General features: G+C 38.3%; 1 protein-coding gene across 7 annotated transcripts in view; it reads right to left on the minus strand.

Moving 5' to 3' along the window:
- The window catches only part of CNTNAP4 (contactin associated protein family member 4), a gene marked incomplete at both ends in the record, with an annotated part of 261,961 nt that overhangs the window by 22,200 nt on the left and 221,312 nt on the right, over nucleotides 1–18,449 (minus strand). For all 7 annotated transcript variants that reach the window (XM_082608081.1, XM_082608082.1, XM_082608084.1 and 4 more), the window contains 2 exons: nucleotides 10,186–10,404; nucleotides 11,128–11,298. In XM_082608081.1, coding sequence (XP_082464207.1) covers nucleotides 10,186–10,404; nucleotides 11,128–11,298 — 390 coding nt within the window. The remainder of the gene's footprint in view (nucleotides 1–10,185; nucleotides 10,405–11,127; nucleotides 11,299–18,449) is intronic.

An 18,449-nucleotide genomic window follows, 5' to 3' on the forward strand; every position in this document is an offset into this window, starting at 1 on the left:
TATTCCCAGAACAAAGAACAGTGCCTGACACATAATAGCTGTGCAATAACTATGTATAATTATAACTAATTATCAATTAATATTGATAATTATTAATTCTCAATGAATTTACTGTTAATAAATAATTAACACACTCATTCACTAAACCGACTGTACCTTAGGAGTAGGAGATGGGAGCTTGGAGCTTCAAAAGTTGAAGAGAGATACAGCCTTTCCTTATAGGGATGTTTGGATCCCTGGGACTGAGACTGTCGATAAAACTCAATGAATATTTCTGAATAAATGAATTCTATGTTTTTGGATAATGAAACACCATGAAGAGGACAATAAAAGAATTTCTGAGAATTCTGAACTCATGGTACTAATGCTATTTAGTCATATATTTCAAATGACTGTATTTAAATATGTATTCAAATGGCTTCAGTTGACACAATTTGTGCCTCTTCAATGAAGAATATGAAAGTCTTAAGGGTGTGGGTCATATTTTCTATTTATAAATCCAGATGAAGTATGGTATGGAGCCAGACATCTTACAATTCCAGTTTATGTGGGCAAGGAAGAGAAGGAGCTGCTTTTATCCCAGAGTTTCAGAATTGCTGACACAACTCTTTCATCCCTCCTACATTTACTCAATCTCCTGCCATCCTTGAAGTCTCTCTTCTCCCCTTACCTTGAGGACATCTTTTCTCTTCCTTCCACATCAAAGCTGCTGCTAACTCAACTCAGTAAGAAAGTCTAGGGCTCAGTCAAGTCTGTGACAGAGATTCTTTCGGCATCCTTGCTAGAGTTTTCTTTCCTGGGAAAGGAAAGCAGCCTGAAGCCTTGGTTTTAGCTTTGGCCCAGGCACTCTTTGGAGGAGGGCCAGATGCTGTGAAATCTGGATTAGAGGTGTATTCCTGGTGTATTTCATTGACTTTGTGTTACAGTATTTTAAATCACAGTGTAGAGTTGATAGTACACAGTAACATTAAATCATGGCCTGTTATGCATTTGTCACTCTGAAACATCTACAGTCTCTCTGATTTAGGGGTTTGTCTCAGTCTACCAGTGACATAATAATAACTAAATAACCCAGAGTCCAACAACTGAATAATCCATTTTCACTGGTTCCAATTCATTCATTCTTGTTTGTTTTCTGCTGTTTTGTTTCAGATGATGAGGAACCAGAGGCATAGAAAAGTCCAGGGACTAGCCTATGGGCATAGCTGAAAAATTTTAGAATAAACACATTTAGTCAGAGGCAGAGTTAAGACTAAAACCTACAGTTGGCCTTTTGCTACAAGGACGCCCCTTTCCTCTCCATATAAGAATATGGTCAAAGAAGAAAACTTCCATTTTCTTCTCCTCAGATCACTTTTGGTTTGAATGGCATTTCAGTTCTGCAAGCTTTATTTAGCAGCTCTTTGCTGGACACTGACGTTGGAGGTACAGAGTTATATGCAACTAACCGTGGTCTCAGAGATCTCACAGTCTAGTAATGTATTTAGACAGAGAGATGTCAGCACAACGTGATGTCAGTGGCAGAAATAGATACCCCGTGGTGAGGAAGGTCAGAGGATGGGGATATTAACAGCTGAAAATACACATGTAGACATGTGAAATACATGCCTAAATAGCATTCGTAATAGTGAGACAAAAATCAACAGTTTTGTAAACAGGACTTCTTCATTCCGTACTTTTTTTTTTTTTTTCTTTGCTGTACGCGGGCCTCTCACCGTTGTGGCCTCTCCCGTTGAGGAGCACAGGCTCCGGACGCACAGGCTCAGCGGCCATGGCTCACGGGCCCAGCCGCTCCGCGGCATATGGGATCCTCCCAGACCGGGGCATGAACCCGTATCCCCTGCATCGGCAGGCGGACTCTCAACCACTGCGCCACCAGGGAGGCCCCATTCCGTACTTTTAAAGAGTTAATCCTTGCCTAATCAAACAGTTTTAAACTACATTTTTAAATTACCAAAAAAAAAATGTAATGTCTAATTAGATATAAACATTTGTAGCACACATGTATTGAGGATTTTTACTTTACCATCGGGTTTCAAGTTAATAACCTTTTATTTTAAGATGTAACTGTTCAGGAAAACATGACTAATGTAAATAGGATTGGGCTTGAAAGCTTAGTTAAAGATTCCAATGACTTTTCCAGGTTAGAGTATGTCCAATTAAAATGAGTTGCAGTTTGATTAATTGATTCTGGATGTTTCTGCTGAGTTACTGTGTTTGGAATTGTCTTCCAATTAATTTTCTATCAATTTACCTGCCATATTATATCAGATATAATGGATTCCGTAACTTCACAAACACTGAGTATTCTGTGAAACAAATACCCAACGTTTCTATGTGGATGAATATAACTGAATCTGTGCCCTTACATAACAGTATTGGGATACGGCACCTAAATAAGTGCACAAGGTGCTCAGTAGAGACTGAGCCCAACCCCTTTATCACATTCCACACTCTCAGGAAGTTGGACTAAGTGACAGATGCTGGCTCTTTCCTATGCCAATTTTCCACTACTCTTGTGGCAGGAAGACCTTTCATTTTTTTTTTTTCTTTTTTTTTAATTTTTTTAATTAGATTTAAAACATAGAGCGCGAACGCAGTCCCCTACTACCACAAATTATGCAGTTGAGTTTCCCACATTTGGGGAAATCGCAGGGGTCAGCACATCCGGAGTGCAATGGATAAGCCTCGCCCTGGGAAAACCACCTTCGTGATCATGGTATCTCCCCTGCCAGGTAAGTATGACCTTTCATTTTTTAATGGCAAATTATTTATGTGCTGTGCTTGAATATTATTGAGGATTAACTGGCAACAACTGTGTAATTTGCCCAGGGGCCTTAGAGGAAAAAAGAAATCAAGATCCCCACACTTCTCTTTAAAATCCAAAGTTACAGAAGCTTGTCAGAGTACAGGGGTGCTCTCTGACCAGGGTGCTGTGCAGAGAAAGGCAGGGAAGGTCCTGATCATGGGTCACCTGGGGGCAGGGAAGTGACTGGGCATGAGGGCTGGGCCACGACCAAGTCAGGGGACTGACGGGAAAAGCGGTCCTCTGTACATCACGCGTTGGACCTTCAGTCCTGTCCTTCCCAGCCATCCCCTAGGTCTGGGGAAGACGCAGCCTTGCGGCAATGATGCTATCAGTTAGTGTAGAAAGCTGTGAGCCTGGAAGCCCAGCTATACTTTTGCCATGGAATGTTCCTCACTGAGCAAAGCCCTGGGTGGGCTGGGAAGAGGAGGACTGTTCTCCCTCACGTTTAAAGAACGATCATGGTTGAAAGAGGCAGGTGGTGTAAGCAACCGTGTCACAGGCAGAAAATTCCGTCACTTTTCCCTGAACCAGAGTCAGTGGTGAGCACACGTCCCAGTGGTAGTGGCAGCAGGGAAAAATGGGTCTACTCAGACTTAAGGCCACAGCACTGTCTGGTTTGACCATACTAAGGTCTATTTCAAAGAAATGAATGTTGGTGGTATTAGTCATATTCTCTGATTTCAAGAGATCCCATCTGAATTCTGATTTTAGTCAACAGTCACTCAGATTTGCTCGCTAGACACAGAAAAGTACACTGGGAGCTTCTTTGGCTAATCATGAAAAAGACATCTCAAGGAGGGGAGAAGAAAATAATTGAAATAATGATATGATTACATTAAAGAGAAATGTGACTTTTATTGTACTGCACTTTGGTAATGAGCGAACATACTTACGACTACAAAAGAAAATTAGTCTGTAATAAACATTATTCAAACATAAAGTTGTTTGGCATTCTCTTCCTGTAACTCTATTTTAGCCTATCAAAAACAAACCGAAAGCAAAAAGAAAAAAAATCTAGAATATATTCTAATTAAGAACTTCTGCTCGTCAAAAGACACCAGTAACAAACGTGAAAATGCAATCCACAGAGAGAAAGGAAAATAGCTGTAGTGAATTTACCTAAAAGGGACTCATCCAAAATATATAAAGAATTCTACAATTTGTTTTTGAAAGAGGACAACCCTGTAGAAAACAGGCAAGAGATCTGAACAGCCACTTCATAAAGGACGCTGCCCAAATGGCCAACAGAGATTCGGTAGAGTCTCCTGATGCTTGGCATACACTCATTCCTGTGACCCAATAACTCCATCCCACGTACACACCCCACAGATATACAAGCATATGTTCACCAAAAGACCAGCACAACGATGTGTTTGTAATATGCAACTTTGAAAGTACCCAAATGCCCATCACCAGTAAATAAATATCTTTGTACTGGCACTGCCAGTGTCCCCAAAGCTCCCCAGGCCATATGAGTGTGTAACTAGGTTGAAAACCAGCTTTCAGAGCTTCAATATGCTTAGCGTTCAGCATTAACCTCTGAGTATGGCATTTAGAGATTGTTTGCTCTTGATACTTAATAAATATTTGTAGATTTGATGCAGTTCAAATGCAAAGCAAATGACTCGTGAGTCTACGTCAGGAGTCCTTACTTCTCCTCCAGGCTCTGGTCCCAAAGTGTCGAGATGAAGTTTGCCCCATTTAAAAACCTGTCAGTGAAAAATTTAGGCTGCAAACAAAAATTTTAGAGCTGGTTGAATGAAAATCAATTCAAGGCTAATTTAAGACGCTTCTGAGAAAAATGCTGAGTTTACAAGCCAAAACAGAAAATGACCACTGTCACCATTCAGCTTAAAGAAATGATTGATTCTTTCCTCTGCCTCATTTCCGTGGTTGGAGCATGTCTGTGGGTGTAAAATCACAGCAGTGACTCTCAACATTGAGTCCTCAGTGTTTACAAGGTCAAGGGCATATGTTAATTACACCAATCAGCATCACGTTGCTAAGCTTCTTTTTTAAGGTAGGGGATAGCACCTCTGAATAGGACTATTTAACTAAGACATGTCATAAATCACACACATACAAAAAAGGACAAAGTGAGAGAACGTGAAAAGGTTGGTAAAGACCCAGTGCCATAATTTAGAACAAGAATAGAGAAAGATGGGCTACAAATAGGAGGGGAATCATCATTTTTACACTGAAAAGCAACGTAATGGTTGAGATTATTTGGGGGAAGGGAAGGTGTTCATTGCATTGTTGCTATTGTTTCTCATCTGACTATCACACTACATTAATGTTAACTTTTTCATACAAGGATTTTTGTTCATTATTTTATTACTCCTTCACTTCACATGCCATCCTACAGTTTAGATTAGTTGAAGATAGTTGTGCCAATATTGGGAACTGCAGGGATTGTTAAAGTCCTTCTGTTATAATTCTGTGGTGTAGACTAACACTAGTTGAATCTCCAAAACTACCTATCATTTCCTTATTCCTATTTCAGTTGCCATATAATTGTTGCCCAGCTGAAGCACGTTTTTAGTCATGCTTTCTATTTATTTTTACTGATTTTGCTCAGAAGTTAAAGCATTAGTCTGGCCTCAGAGTTTTACTCTGAGATGTGAACACACTTTATGACTGGTCTTTAGGGGAGAGAGTGAAGCAAGCAATGGAGAAAAATACACTGGATTCTTTCATGTTATCCTATTGCAGCAGCCACTTCTGAGTGACTGCCCAAAACTCTAATCTCAAAAAAAAGTAACATCGACAAATATCATCAACATAGGCCTGGCTATGGTAGCACAGGGAGCTGGAGAAAATAACTTAATTCAAAATTAACATATATTCAAGAATCTGCAACATTCTACTTGTAGGTAAAAGTGTTAAAGATAGTATCTCAAACAAACAAATTTCTACATTATCGAAATTTCTACTGTTTCATATTTGTAGTACTATAAAATAACTTCATTTAGTATTTGAAATATTCCACAACAGGTTTAATGTTTTGTGCTGTATTTGTTTACAAACAAGAAGGTGAATTTTTGGTAAAAGCTGCTAAATGCTGGGGTAATAACATAATCTAACTTTGACAGACTGATACTAACTTGGTCTTTCAGTTTTGCCCTGTATTTATAAAAACTGTGTTTCCACATAATTTAAAACATCATCATCATCATGATGTGTCTGAATTTAAACATTTTTATTAGGGAAAAAAAGTGATGCTGAAAACTGTAGACTTACTCTTTGCAGTTATATATATCTCATTCATTTGTCCTGATACCCAAATACAAATGATAGTCGTTATGCACGGTTGAAAATACTGGTCAGTCATAATTATTTTTTAATATGGATGGGTGAACTACAAATTAAACTCTCGAACCTGTAAGTAAGGGAAATGAAACTGCCCTTTAAAATTTTAACCAGAAAATCAATTATACTGGATTAAAGCGGAGCCAGTCACCCAAGGATCACTGGCTCTGAGAGCAGACTTAACTCCAACACTTTGAAGGTATTAATACATGGGCAAACAGTTTCTAAGACAATGTCCTTCTACATCTGACACGCTGGCACAGAACATATGAACAAAGCAGCCAGATTTCCTGGTGAGAGTGTGATTATGGGGCGGGTGGAACCTCATTGAAGGAGGTGGGATATTTTCTCTGGACTATGAAGAAAAACCAGGGGTCTTTTCCAGCCTGGCACGAGTGTGGTCTGTATTGTATATATGGGACCAGGGAACAGCTTTAATCATGCTACAAGTTAGGATTAAGGAAGAAAACAAGAAAAGTTAACTTCAGGTGAAATTAAAGACTGAGAAATGATGTAACGCAAAGACCTTGCCGAAGGATATTAGCAGGAGTAAAAATAATGAAACACTAATAGCGATAACTGACTCCCTAGCAAGTGGTGTGCATCTCCATGTAAACTATGTCCCCACTCTCTTTATCACCATTTCCCCTTTAGCCCGTGCCACCACGGTCTCTCATGGGGACTAATGCCGTGGCCTGCTCCTACCCTTTCCTTCCAACCATTTTCCTCACAGGAGTAAGAGAGAACGTGGAAAACGTAAATTAGACCATGCCCCTCGTCTGATCCTTTAGAACAAAATCCAAATTCCTCACCATGGCCTTTGCACCATCCTCCTCTCACACCAATTCTCTCCTCAGACACCACGACTTACTCCTTAACTCCCGAGAAGCTCATTCCCACCGCCTGGAACTCTCTTCCTTCGGATATCCCCAGGGTTCCCTCTTCTGCTTCATCTGGCCTCTGTTCCAATGTAAGGTCCTCAGAGAGGACTTCCATGAACACCCTACTTGACATAGAAGCCCCCCAAACCAAACTGTTGCCTGATGCCTTACTTTACTTTTTACTTTATTGTATTTATCATTATCTGAAACTTGATATACATACACACACACACAGACATATGTGTGTATGCATGCCTGTGTGTGCATATGTAAATTTTTTTTTTTTTTTGTGGTACGCGGGCCTCTCACTGTTGTGGCCTCTCCCGTTGTGGAGCACAGGCTCCGGATGCGCAGGCTCAGCGGCCATGGCTCACGGGCCCAGCCACTCCACGGCATGTGGGATCTTCCCAGACCAGGGCACGAACCCGCGTCCCCTGCATCGGCAGGCGGACTCTCAACCACTGCGCCACCAGGGAAGCCCTGTAAATTGTTTTTATATATATTTATATACATATTGTTTTTTTATTCTGTCTTAGTTTTTACTCTTTTATTGGCTACCTCTTGTCTCTTCCACTGAAACATACTCTTAATGAAGGCAGAGAACTACTTTTGGTCTCGGTAGTGCTACATTAAACTAGCTGTAATTATTACTAGTTTTTTACTACTTTTCACCCACTTTATGCTAATTCAGTATAACCTTTTAATTATAATTTAAATTCTATTGAATCTTCCTACAGGGGAAAGGTATTTTCATCTAGAAATAATAAAAACATGCTGATTTGTTTGATAGTAATGTTGTAAATTGACAAATTACTTTTTTTTTTTTTTGCGATATGTGGGCCTCTCACTGTTGTGGCCTCTCCCGTTCTGGAGCACAGGCTCTGGACGCACAGGCTCAGCAGCCATGGCTCACGGGCCCAGCCGCTCTGCGGCATGTGGGATCTTCCCAGACCGGGGCACGAACCCGTGTCCCCTGCCTCAGCAGGCGGACTCGCAACCACTGCGCCACCAGGGAAGCCCGACAAATTACTATTTTGTCTTGTATGTATTGTTCTATTAGCTTGGTTGGGGCCCTTTCCTAAGAGTGGTTCACTCTTCAAGTAGAGGTGAAGATGAAAACGACCCTTATGTGGCCTCTTGACAGCCAACAATGTGCCTCTACCTAAGGCTGCAAGCCTTTTTTTTTTTTTTTTTTTAACATGAGTCCATCTTTAATATTATCACATTAACCACTTCAATTTACTGTTACCTATGAGTAGGAAGGAGGGAACTGTATAAAGAGATTTTTATTAATAGATGTAACTTTTTTTTCAGAGATCTTTCTTTCTGCCTTTCCTTTTTTTTTTTTTTTTTTTTTTTCTTTTTGCGGTATGCGGGCCTCTCACCGTTGTGGTCTCTCCCGTTGCGGAGCACAGGCTCCGGATGCGCAGGCCCAGCGGCCATGGCTCACGGGCCCAGCCGCTCCGCGGCATATGGGATCCTCCCAGACCGGGGCACGAACCCGTATCCCCTGCATCGGCAGGCGGACTCTCAACCACTGCGCCACCAGGGAGGCCCTGCCTTTCCTTTTTAATTTTCAACAACTTTGACTTAAACATAAGAAAGATTTCAGTTTTTAAAACTTTCAAGTAACACAATCATCCTTGAATTTAACACACATAGGAATGTTAAAAGCCTAACCAACTGCCTCATAAAGATGAAATCTCTTAGATTTTTAAAAAATTATAACACATGACTGATGGCAAAAGACTCAAGTCTGTTCGAACACACAGTTGTGTGTCATAATAGTACTTCTATTCATTATAACTACCTGACACCAAATTAAGGCTAGGATTCCCATCAGACAAAATATATAGTGACTCCATTTCTATGAAGTTAAAATTCATACAAAGAATGAAAGGTCATGCACAGGCAAACTGCAGCAGATTTCACTGAAAAATTCGAGGACTGTTTCAGCCTTCTCAATTTCTAAGAATAGTAAGGCTATTTCCTAGATCCTGACAGATTTGAAATTGCCATACCTTTTGTTGTGGTCATCTCTTATTTTTTGTAACTCAAAAAATATCTATGTCAATTTCCTGACTGAGCTCCTAGCACATTATTAAAAGAAAAGTTATGTATTTCTTTTTATGATTTCTTTATGATTTCCATACCCTTAAATAAGATTCATCCTTTTCAGTGAGAGAGAATAAAACAAGGCTGTTAAGCAAGAGAAGATGTAATGGGGATCTGATGATAATTTTGTCCTAAAACATAACTCTTACAAGTGTTTGAAATATAACTTCTGATAATTTACAATTTATCCTGCTTGACAGCGTTGCTGTGTCCTCATTTGCACTAAAATGTATGAAAAGTGATCAAGACATAATTCCTTGAACTTCATGGTCGATAAGTTCTGTTAAGTAATTAGCAGAGATGTAAAATAAAACAAACACACCCAGAACGATTCTGCTATCAAGTCTCTAAAATACCAAGTGAATGTATTTAGAAAATAAAGGAACAACGTTTGGATATATATATGAAGTAGGTGGTCACAAGACATGAGAAAAACAGGGAAAATAAGGGACACCAGAAGAACTGGTGAAACTGGTCAAATCATGGATCCTACACAGTTTGCTTGTGTTTTTGTTTTTTTTTTTTTTGCCCCGCTATTGGTCTGTTTTACACAGGGGTCACTGGTTGGCATCAGCTAGATTTACAAGGAGGGTTTTTCCACTTCCTGGGGAAAAGAGGTAAACATTTCCAATATTATATTAAAGATATTAATATTAAAGAAAAACTGAAACAAGTCACATAATCTGTAATAATAAGAATGTTGTTTTTGTTAAATTTATACAGTGCTGTATGTCAATTATATCTCAATAAAATGGGAATGGAATAAAAGAATGCAGGTTTAGGAATCAGTCAAACACAAATTTGAATTTCATTTAGTAGGTGGATTTCTGAAGACAGGTCATTTCAGCTCCCTGAAACTCAGTTACCGCATCTGTAAAACAGGGATAATACCCATTTCACAGGCTGGTTACGAGGAAGTAATAAAACACCTGGTGCAGCCTGGAACATAGGTTCTCAATAAATGGTGATTTGGTGGTGGTGTTATTATTATCTTATAGTTGGTGTTATTTTGGCCCATCTCTGCACTTACATCATGCAATTAAAGACAAACTGCCTAAAAGCAGGACTTACCCACAAAGAGCTGACTGTTGAGCTGTAGGAGGACATGCCCATCAGCCGGAGCAGGCTGTGTCCTTGGTGAGAGCTGATCCACTTGAACAGATGCCTCTTTCGTGTTCCTCTCAACCCTAACATGGTGCCACTGGTTGTCGCTGAAGTGCGTGGGTGACTGCACCGAGATTTCAAAAGGCCCATTCCCCACATCGAATGAAAATGTCACGACTGCAGGAGCTGGAAGTGTCAGACAATGAAGATTGTTCACGTTAGTCCCTGTGGTGGAGAGCTGAGTCTTCAATACACTCAGGAATAGCACCATAGCATCAACGGTCACTAAACATGAAGACAATGGTTTGAACTCTATGGAAGGAACCATTGATGTCGGCACAGAATAGAGGTGGAATGAGACAGTAAAATACATTTGTATTTTGGGGAAAAGATGGATTCTAAGAAATTCATCACCAGAGTTAATTTTTCATGGTGATAAAAACGGAAGCTATTTAGCCAGGGCAAGAAAACTAAATAGCATCTGGCATTTTATATAAAAATAATTTTGACAGTGATTCAAAGTTTATTTAATTCCAAAAGCATGCAATATGCATTTGATGTCAAAATACTAATAGCAGTCTAAGAGGATATCAAAACAATACAGCTGGTTGATTTAATTAAGTAATTTTGAAATTAACTGAGAATTTGGATTTTTAAAAATTTTTAATTTTTTGAATTTAAAAAACTTAAGTTAGTTCTAGAGAAGACTAATAATTTCCCCAAATTATTATATATGTTAAATATCAAATAATTCTCTTGCAAAAACGCTATCTTAATATCATAGTTTTTTTCAAAAGGACACAATGAAAAGATTCAGCTGATAAAGTAGAAACACAGTACTTTAAAAATTAGTTAAAGAATTTATTCCTAAATAGAATCCCATAGACTTCTAAGGAAAAGAAGACTTACAGCGTAGCTCTATCCGTATAAAATCAGTAATCCCCAGGTTCTCTAAAAATACCCCAGATGAAGCTGTTGTCTTAAAAAAGAAAGACACGTCTGCACTAAGTTCTCCGTGGAAAGTAGGAAAATGAAGGTATGAAGCCTCAGTATTGAAGGAAGCTGAATTCCAAAATAACCCTGTTTTTTTTTAAAAGGGAAAAATAAAAAAGGAAAAAAAATTCATAAAACAAATAACATAATTACATTTTCTTTTTTTTTGCAGTTTTACTCTTAAAATATTACTAATTTATACAAACCTGCTTTTATTTTGTCTGTTAATTATACAGTATACAAGACGTGAAAACATGATTGGAGATTTTACAAGGGTTGAAATTCTGGATTCCTTTCAACATAGGAGAGGAATGATCACTGCAGTAACAGTCTGAAAGTTATATTTCATATAAGAAAAATAACCTGCAGCCTAAATACCAAAGCATTATGATAAGATCTGCCAAACATTAACAGACATTTTTTTATAACTTGAAAATTTAAACACCTACATTACTTTGAATAACAAAAACTCTACAGAAGCTCAAAGTGTTTTTTGTTCTAATACTTCTAACATACCTTACAGAGTTACACCACCAACTAACTGTTTTCATTAATGGGCTTTGTGATTTTCTAAACTGAGATTGGCAGTCAAAATATTCTCATCTAATTAAAGATCAAGACACTACTTACTCTGTGCTATGCTGATATTCTCATGAAAATGCTCTTTTCATTCAAAACTATCTTTTATTTTGCTTATAATAGTGAAGTAGGAAAAGGGTTCTCAAAATAAGGAGAAAATGTTTAAAAACTGTAGTATAAAGTAAGACATCTGCAAAGATTATGTGGACTATAAAGTAAATTATAATTTCTGTCCAAATACAACTTATTTTCACCTTCCCATTCATTTTTTTGGTTACATCTACAAGTTTTTACAAGTTTTCTTTTGAAAAAAATATTCTCGGTCTTATAAAAACAAAGCATGGAAAAGAAAATACACATGCAGTGGCATGAAGTGACAGAAGTGAAATCCAACTGGATACACGTGGTTGATGAGAAGCGTTATCAGAGAAATGAACTACGCATTGCCGCTGCCACCAGCAAGTTGTCGACACATCAAAAATAAATATACATCTTCAGTTTTAAGCAACTGCCATCATATATACTCACAACACTGAATGAAATTCTACTAAATTACCTTCCTGGAAGAAAGATGTATTGATCCTCTGAAGTTAGAACACAGGAATTTCAAAACAACGTTTTGTTATGTTAGCAGAGAACAGATACCTCGCTACGTTAAAAGTCACGAACTTGACTTGGCTTCTATTTGTTCCTTAGATTAAAATTTATTTTCTATAAATTCTGGATCCAAACAAACAGGGCTTACATCTATTGTATTTTTTCCTGTATTTCCTATGGACCTGATTCAAAAGTCAATCCTCAGCTCATATGTGGACAATTTTAGAGCTGAGTTTATTCAGCCACGAATATACTTAGAGGGCTTTTTTTTCTTCCCCTATAGCCAAATGAAACTGTATATTTTCTGAGTATGTCAAACTTTGCCCTTATTTCCATTTTACAGCTATTTCTGTGCCTAGACATTTTGCTCTCTACGAAAGAGAGCAAGAAAAGCAAAATATCAAGCCAGGGGTAATAACATATTAGTGTTCTTAAAAGTTTTTACCTGACCTATTTTTAGAAGGAATTAAATGCCTTTCTGTTGAAATGTATGAACATTAAAATAAAGCTGTAACTTTAAATTATGGAGTATTATTAAATCTTGCTCATTTGGAGTGATTACTAAGAGGAACACTCAGAATTACTTAAAGGTCTAAATTAGATATTATTACTATAAGAACATAATATCCCATTTGTTTCATTTTTATATCACAACTAACCCAATAAAGCATCATACAGAGGGCTTCAGGGAACCAGCTGAAACAGAGGAACAATTCTTTGAATTGCTGCTATTTTTACAATGAATGCTTCTACAGTAATGAAAACAATTTATTACCTTAGGTAGTTTAAACACTCACACACACATAGTACCACATTTATCTAGTTAGCAAACCTTATTTTACAGACTCACAATAGGTAAAAAATGAAGTAAGAACACTTTATTGAATTAAGAAATTGCTGCTAATTCACAACAACTATAAAGACGGGAAAGGCCAATATTTCCAAATGATAGCTCAGCTCTTTACAGACTGTGCCAGGAAGCACCCAGGAGGATCTGGGCTGCCTCTGAGAAAGGAGGGGCAAGAAAGAGGAAGCAGAGCAGAGCCCAGCAGGCAGACACCAGCCAGAAGCAGCAGGTCTTTTTTTTTTTTTTTTTTTTGCGGTATGCGGGCCTCTCACTGCTGTGGCCTCTCCCGCTGCGGAGCACAGGCTCCGGATGCGCAGGCCCAGCAGCCATGGCTCACGGGACCAGCCGCTCCGCGGCACGTGGGATCCTCCCAGACCGGGGCACGAACCCGTGTCCCCTGCATCGGCAGGCGGACTCCCAACCACTGCGCCACCAGGGAAGCCCCAGCAGGTCTTTTGAAGAGAGGATTTCATGGCTGGGGTGGATTAAAAATCCCTAAGCTACACCTGGAGCAGACCAGAATGCAATCACTTGCTATATGAATGCTCTTTATTATCCCAACAAAATGCCATTTGCAGCAACATGGATGGACCTTGAGATTATCATATGAAGTGAAGTAAATCAGACAGAGAAAGACAAATATCATATGATATCATTTATATGTGGAATCTAAAAAATGATACAAATGAACTTATTTATAAAATAGAAACAGATGCACAGAAATAGAAAACAAATTTATAGCTACCAAAGGAGAAATGTGGGGTAGGGGAGGATAAATTAGGAGTTTGGGATTAACATATACACACTGCTATATATAAAACAGATAATCAACAAGGACCTACTGTATAACACAGGAAACTCTATTCAGTAGTCTGTAATAACCTATATGGGAAAAGAATCTGAAGAAGAATAGCTATATATATATATATATATATATATATATATATATATATATGTTAAAAAACCATGATGTGTTATTCTAAGTAATTATTACTAATAATTAATAAAAGTAATTAATAATTAGTATATTCTCAATTACATTCAATATAGGGTACTAGAGATTTGGAAAGATTCTTTCAGGGATGCCACTTACTTATTAACTTTCCAGAATTCAAAAGAAATTGTAATGAATAACAGGATCCATATGGTTTTTTACATAGAAAAGGAAGATGTACTAAGTATTTAATTCCATACACAAAGTAAAAAGAGCCCATATAGGAAAACTAACTTAGTAGAATATTAAGATTACAAGTAATTTTTAAAATACCTGTTTTGCTAAACTTTTATTTATATCATTTATTAATGATAATGATTCTCCTTTTAAAAGTAACAGATTTATAGAGACAGAAAGTAGATTAGTTGGCTGGGAAGATGGAAGGATTGAAAGATGACAGGGGCTAAGAGGTGAAGAGTTCTTTTTAGGGTAATGAAAATGTTCTAAATTGATTACAGTAATGGTTACACAATGCTATGAATATACTAAAAGTCACTGAATAGTTCACTTTACATGGATGAATTGCATGGGATATAAATTATATCTCAATAAAGATGTTTAAAAAAAGGACAGTATTTGAAAAATCTGTTGTTTTTTAAGACATTGTTTTACTTTTAAAATCAAAATGCACATGACATGCTCACACTACCTTTCCTTCTTTTTCAAAACTACTTATATGAAGTACGATTGACATGTAAAAAGCTGTACATATTTAGTACATACAACCTGATGAGTTTGGTAACACTACCTTTCTTTTTTTTTAATTTTTATTTATTTATTTTTGGCGGCTTTGGGTCTTCGTTGCTGCGAGCGGGCTTTCTCTAGTTGCAGCAAGCGGGGGTTACTCTTCACTGTGGTGTGCAGGCTTCTCTTGCAGTGGCTTCTCTTGTTGTGGAGCATGGGCTCTAGGCACGCAGGCTTCAGTAGTTGTGGCACATGGGCTCAGTAGTTGTGGCTCACGGGCTCTAGAGTGCAGGCTCAGTAGTTGTGGCACACAGGCTTAGTTGCTCCGCAGCATAGTGGGATCTTCCCAGACCAGGGCGCGAACCCGTGTCCCCTGCATTGGCAGGCGGGTTCTTAACCACTGCGCCACCAGGGAAGCCCTCAACACTACCTTTCTTAAAAGTGAATAAAATAAAATGAAATACAGAAATGCAAAGGCAAGGGATAGTTTACTAGTCAAATGAATCTTTCTGAGCACTTAATCATTTTAAAAAGCTGGAAATATGGGTTTCTTTAATGAAAACTTTTATTTTGAGATAATTGTAGATTTTCATGCAGTTGTATGAAATAATAAAGATTCTGTGTACCCTTTACCCAGTTTCCGACAATGATAACATCTTGCAAAATTGTGGTACAATATCACAACCAGGGTACTGGCATTGATACAGTTAAGATGCAGAACATTTCCATCACTGCAAGTATTCCTTAGGCTTCCCGCTTAAAGCCATACCCTCTTCCATCCTGCCCTCAACCCCTCCTTAACCCCGGCAACCACTAATCAGTTCTCCATTGTCATTTGAAAAATGCTCTACAAATAAAGGCATACAGTACGTAGCCTTTGAGACTGACAATTATTTCACTTATAATTACTCTCTGAAGATTCACACAGCTTGTTGTGTATGTCAATAGTTCATTCCTTTTTACTGCTGAGTAGTATGCCATGGCATGGATGTTCCACAATTTATTTAACCATTCACCTGTTGAAAGACATCTGGGTTGTTTCCAGTTTTCAGTCATTAGAAATAAAGCTGCTGTGAACATCCACGTACAGGTTTTTGTACAAATGTAAGTTTTCAGTTCTCTGGGATAAATGCTGAGGAGTACAATCACTGAGTCGTATGAGAGTTGCATTCTTGTTTTTTATGAAACTGCCAAAAATTTCCAGAGTGGCCATATCATTTTACATTGTCACCAGCATGTATGAGTGATCAGTTTCTCCACATACCTACCAGAATTTTGTGTTGTCACTATTTTCTTTTTAAATTTTAGCCATTCTGAAAGGTGTGTAGTGATATCTCATTGTGGTTTCAATATGCATTTGTGCAGTGGTTAATGACTTTGAGTGTTTTTTCAGGTGTTTAATTGCCACCTGTATTCCTTAGTTGTTGAAATCTCTCTTCATGTCGTTTACCCATTGCATTCCTGGCTTGCAGATGGTTGCATTCTCACCATGTCCTCACATGGCCTTTCCTCTGCACACAGGTGGAGAGAGAGAGGGCTCTCTGGTGTCTCTTTGTCTTCTTATAAAGACATGAATCCAATCAGATTAGGGACCCATGCTTATGACATCATTTAACTTAAATTATCTCCTTAAAGACCCCACTGCCTAATACAGTCCCATTGGGGGTTAGGGCTTCAACATATGAATTTTGGGGGTGGGGAACAATTCATTTCATAACATCCATACTTTAACTGGACTGCTGCTTCTTTTTTCATTGTTGACTTTTGAGGGGTCTAGTATCTCTACAATCTCTAGATACTAGTCCTTTGTCAATTCTCAGCCCATTTCTTACTTAAACCTATCAGCAACAATTAATGATTGATTATTTTCCTCTCTTTGAAATATTTTCTTCATTTGGAGTACAGGATACCAGCACTCGTTTGCCTTTCTCATTAGTGGTATCGCTCTCAGTTTCCTTTCTTTCTTCTTCCTCAACTCCCCAACCTATCAGTGTGGGAACGTCTCAAGGCCCTGTCATTATACTACTCCACCCACAATAACTCTTGCGGGCCATTTCATGGCTTTAAATATGCTGCTGAAGCCTGGAACTCTCAAACTAGCAACTCCACATCTCTATGTGAATGTCTAAGAGCATCTCAGCGTTATATGTTCAAAAACAGAATTCTTAACAGCGTTATATGTTCAAAAACAGAATTCTTAACACTCCTCTGCAACTCCTTGACCCCAGCAGCAATCTTCTCCATCTCAGTTGGTGCCAATTCCATGCCTCTAATTGATTATGAGACCAAACACCTTGGTATCTTTCTTGACTACTCCTTTTGCAACCTACATCAATCCATCAGCAAATTTGATTGCTTCTCCTTTTGAACAATACACACGTTACCACTATCATCATTGTGCCCATGGTCCAAGCCATCATTATCCCTCAGCTGTTGGTGATATGGTCACCAGCTTTACCCTGTTCAGTCTCACTAAAGCATAAGTTAGATCACACTGCTCCTCTTCCCAAAATTCTCTCCTGTTTTCCATTCTCATTCAGGTTGAAAAATAAAGACCTTTCAAAACCCTCAGTGATCTGACCACCAGTTTCCTCTCTGACTTATACCCTTCTCCTCTTTGCACACTCTGCTCCAAACATACGGGCCATTTTGCTGTTCCATGACCATATCAGCCACAGTCCCATCTCTGCGTGGATACTCTGGCTTTTCCCGCTGTGTAAAGTACTCTTTCACAGATACTCGCATGCCTTGCTCTCTTATTTCCCTCAGATTTTTATTCAAATGCCACCTTCATAGTGAGCACCTAATAACCATCGTATTTTAAATGCTTAATCCCACCCCAGTCCTCTCTCAGTTGTACTGCCTTCACAACACTTAACGAGTGTCCGTCACACCAGATTACTTATTTGTGGTCCATCTCCCCCACCTCAGGAGAACTTGAGCCCCAAGAATGCAGATCTTCTTCTCTATTTATTTTTGTCTATTTCGTTCACTGCTGTTTCTCTCTCTCCCTGTCAATCTCAATGTGGGGAAGACATGGTGCAGTGTATGGGCTCAATAAATATTTGTTGAATGAAATTATAAGATTCTCTTTGTCATAATAGCAATCAGAAAGCTTAGAGTAATCACGCCCAGTTTGGTTGTATCATATGTATCTCATAAATATACTCAAATTCTTTGGTAAACAAGTAGAAAGAGGAAGGTAAAGAGGGGAGACCGAAGAGAGAGAAGAAAGAAGAAAAGCAAGAAGACGAGGGGGTTAAAAGGGTGGAGAAACTTTAAGAAAATTAAATAAAGGAAACCCAAGGAAAGAAAACAAAATGAAACACAAGAATTAACGTAAAAATAATTTATTAATGGTGAAGGATTATCAGATATAGTGGAGCTTGCAAAATTATCTGATTATCTGTTAAAATGGAATTGATCCTCATTCTTTTTAATGGTTTATATGTAGTCTGCCAAATGGAACAGAACTCTGTCAATGGAAGAGTATTTAACCAAATCACTAGTCAATATCTTTTTCCAGTCTAAGAATAC

Source organism: Mesoplodon mirus, assembly GCF_964341445.2.
Source record: "Mesoplodon mirus genome assembly, chromosome: 19".
Lineage (NCBI taxonomy): Eukaryota > Metazoa > Chordata > Mammalia > Artiodactyla > Ziphiidae > Mesoplodon > Mesoplodon mirus.